Below are 4,019 nucleotides of genomic sequence, written 5' to 3'. Positions count from 1 at the left end.
TCAGCAGAGGTTAGGGGCGACTCGTCTTTGCCAGTTGCGGTTTGAGCCATGGTTCATGGTTTTACGTTTGGCAAGTACATGTCCGATGTCAGTTTAAAATCTGCTAATGGACCTGTCGGTTTTCTCATCCCATAAAGCAGTTAGCCTCGCTGTGGGTGATGGCGCGCTAGGTAACAGCAGACGATCGTGTCGTCAACCGCAATCAGCATGTGAAAAATCCTTTCGCCTGAAACTGCACTGCAACTTCGCTCTCTGCAGGTTCAAAAAATTCTAACGGTCGGCTCAGGACGCTGCAGTTCAGTTTCACATCTGTCGAAGTCTCCGTGTAAATATGGCACAAAACGTGAATCCCCATTCAGCCACAGAGCACAATAGCTCTATTAAAACCAACGACGATAGACTACGGCTTTCTAAAGATAACCACGCTGTCACCAAACGGTAAGATATTCGTTTGTGGGTTGGGTTTGATGAAGTTCAATGGGAGTCTTCACATATTGAAAGGGCCGTATCAGAAATGTTGTTCATTATTTTCTCTTTTAATTTATCAAAATTCCTGAAGTTAATACAAAATACGTTTCTGGGTAGTCTTAGATGCACTAATTATTGCATGATCAGTTGACAGTATAGTCTGTTAACCCCACTTCAATCAATCTCTTTTAATGAAAGTTACCCTCAATCAAGGATTTTAGGAGGAATAAATGATTATAGCTAGGTTTGCTTTCTCATTTCATAATCCCATCCTCATTTTTCAGGCTTCAGAAAGAGCTGATGTCTCTCATGGTATGTTTTTCTACCTCTGACTTATATTTCGACATTGTGCTATTTTGAAGTATTCATTCAATTTTTTCTTTTCAGACATGTGCCGAGAAAGGTGTTTCTGCATTTCCCGAAGGTGAAAATTTTTTCAAATGGGTTGGCACTATATCTGGACCAGTTGGCACGGTGAGATTTATTTTCTAAAGTATGCTTATAATTTACATGTGCCTTAAATTAATATTCTCAAAATCTTTTCTAGGTTTATGAAGGCTTAACCTATAAATTGAGCTTAGAATTTCCGAACAGTTACCCTTACTCTGCACCAGTAGTTCGTTTTACAACATCATGTTTCCATCCAAATGTAGACACAGCAGGTAATATTTGCCTGGATATCTTAAGAGAGAAGTGGTCTGCACTTTACGATGTTCGAACCATACTATTGTCCATTCAGTCCCTACTTGGAGGTGAGTTAATTCATCTTGATTGGATGGTTATTACAGGTCCTTTTTTTACAACAAATTAAAATTAATCCTTGCACTGTTTTCAGAGCCAAACATTAGCAGTCCTTTGAATCCTCAAGCATCACAAATGTGGGCCAACCAAGTACAATACAAGAAGCATCTGCATGAAACATATCACAAAGAAAATAGCAAAGAGAAGTAAGATGCACGTTTAGAGCTATTTACTGTTATTGAGCAGGTTTACTTTAGTAGGTGTGTGCTATGACGAGGTTCAACATCCAGATAAGATAAGAAATGGATGTACTGGTTTTGATTGTGTAAATTTTTTTTTTTGTACTGAGTCCCGTGGGATACTTGGGTACTTGTAAGTGTTCTAGCTGGACGTTAGATTTAGTCATTTCATTCCAAATTGACAATATGAGACTTAATCTAACCTCACGCCTTTGTCACACATCTTTGTACATATTCAAAATCTATCTCATTGTAAATTTAGAAGTGTAAATTTCTGTCATTATTACTTTTCCATAACCTATTTCCTTCCTTGTATGCTATTTTATGCTATTTGAAGTGTCAGCAAAGAATTTATTGCCTTTATGATTTTAATTTCATTTTACAAGTACAAATTAAGATTGCATCTTCATTTTATTTATTACTTTCAAGTTACCACAGTTCAGGGGACCACTGCAAATGCAAATATGATAATTCACTTTTAAACTTGTCTCTATCACTTGCAAATTTTAAAATATGTTCGATGTATTCTCTTTTCTCTTCTTATTTGATTCTATTAATATGCATGGCTTAAGTATTTGGTTTCTTCAATAATCAATAGACTGATCTCCCTATTATGATTGCTGGCTGGACTTTCTTTTAATGTCAATTCTATAAAATATTCAAAAGATGCATAGTTAGTCTTTTTGTTCAGCTGCTTCATAAAATTAATGTTTGTTTTTAAATCTTGTCTTCCTGGTGTCTTAGAATCTTTAGCACATTCAAGAACTTACTAGGTCGACCAGTCTAGTATCAATGCAACATTTCCGTTGTCAATGTGTGATAATTTTTTTTTATATGGAATTAGCTGTAGAAAGTGAGCTGAAATATCTGTACAGGAGTATACCTTTATGAATTATAAGAATTAAAGTAGCTGAATTTTGCTTTGATTCAGTTTCAGCTCCTCTTTTAGCACTGCCATAACTTACAACTGAAACCCAGTCTGAATGCATGCATGTATGTTTGTGTAGATGTTTGAATGAGCTTGTTTATATGTAGGAGGATATCAATTTAGTTGGAATTTACTATGGTTTTCAATGATTTTGTGTTTAAGCACTACACTTACCCCTTGAATTAGGTACAGTAAACATTCCTTTTACAGCAGTAATCATTTTGTAAAAGATATCCCTCCGTGATAAAATGGTTCTGTAAGGAGCTTAAGGATTATTCTTCCATTCAATTTTGTTTTGTTGAAATATGTGAAGTGTGATATCAATTCCTGTCTCAATATTATTAATTTTTGTGCTAGAACATGTAGGTAATAAATTTGTCAGATCAGATGAGTGTTATTCTAGGGAATATACCTTAGAATAAGATCTGTTTCTGTGAAGTATTAGTGTCTGAATGTAACCAATCCAAAGAAAACTAATTTGCTTGATCTAATTTTTGAAGTGTTTGTTTACTTTTGTACCTCCAGCCAATGTTTGATCAATGAAAATAGAAATAAATATATGTACGAAGTGAAGTTTTGATCTGTGTAGTGCTCCAAATGTAGGATGAGATCCAACAAAAGATTTTCCCTCCTAACTCGAATAGGATACAGTTGCCCAAAGCATCAGTGAGAATTGAATTAACCGAGCAAAAGCAAAGAGCCGATTTCCCTATCCACCTTGATCTGTATGCTCCGGGTGAATCAGAGCAAGCACCTCACTGGTTGCGGATTTGTTTGCATACCCTCTTGGACCACAAGGGGCCATGGCATTTTACGGATCGTCCATCTGTCGATAGCGTGCAACCTTTGTGCTGTGGAAGGTCGATGGCGCACAGTGGACAGAGCACGCGTACAACACGCACTCGATTATGCGGGGTGTACTTTCCAGCTAAGACAAAACCGACCATCTATCAAGATGAAAAGAAAACGAATTGGAACATGGAGAAAGGGTGGGGAGGGGGCGACAGTGTGCAACACCACCAGTGCGCGGTTCCGGCGGAGTCAAGTCTTTTTCTTGTGGATGTAGAGCTACAATACGTACTGAATCGACGGTAGCGCTGAGATAGCCGCCAGTTCGATCTTGAGGCTAGTGAGTGGGCGGGTGAGAGAAAGAGAGAGAGAGAGAGGGGGGGGGGCACGAGGAAGCACTCGCTCACATCACTCACATTGCCAACGCCAACTGCAGACTCAGCTGATAGTGAGTGACCGCCCCGTCCCGCACAGGCCGGGACAGTAGTGCGGACCGCGGACCCCCGCAGCAGCCGCGAGCGGACACTCGGAGCCCACCTACCTACCACCATGGGGCTGGTCTCGGAGGCGCTGTGGGGCTGCGCGGCCTGCTCGCTGGCCGTCTGGCTGGCGCTCGCCCTGGCGCGCTACGTGCGCTGGCGCCTGTACTGGCACCGCGCGCTCAGCCCCTTCCCGGGGCCCCGCGTGTCGCTGCCGCTCCTCGGCACCCTGCTCTACATCGTGGGGCCCATGTCCACGGTGCTGCGGCGCGGGCTGCGCCTCATGGAGCGCCACGGCAACGAGTACATCACCTTCTGGCTGGGCGAGCGGCCCTGGCTGCACATCATCCGGCCCGAGGACGTCGAGGGCCTCCT

The 4,019-nt window shown here is 41.5% G+C and overlaps 1 protein-coding gene across 1 annotated transcript; it reads left to right on the top strand.

The window, feature by feature from the left end:
- The first annotated feature begins 221 nt into the window (after positions 1-221).
- LOC113212628 (ubiquitin-conjugating enzyme E2 C) lies at positions 222-2,949 on the top strand. The gene is made up of 5 exons (XM_026431421.2): positions 222-438; positions 753-780; positions 856-942; positions 1,016-1,220; positions 1,304-2,949. The coding sequence occupies exons 1-5, from the start codon at positions 332-334 to the stop codon at positions 1,417-1,419; spliced, it is 543 nt and encodes a 180-aa protein (XP_026287206.1). The 5' UTR covers positions 222-331; the 3' UTR covers positions 1,420-2,949.
- The last annotated feature ends 1,070 nt before the right edge of the window (positions 2,950-4,019 follow it).

Source organism: Frankliniella occidentalis, unplaced genomic scaffold (genome assembly GCF_000697945.3).
Source record: "Frankliniella occidentalis isolate FOCC.00 unplaced genomic scaffold, Focc_3.1 Scaffold35, whole genome shotgun sequence".
NCBI lineage: Eukaryota > Metazoa > Arthropoda > Insecta > Thysanoptera > Thripidae > Frankliniella > Frankliniella occidentalis.
The sequence above is the reverse complement of the archived record's forward strand: the minus strand, read 5'-3'. Positions and strand labels throughout refer to the sequence as shown.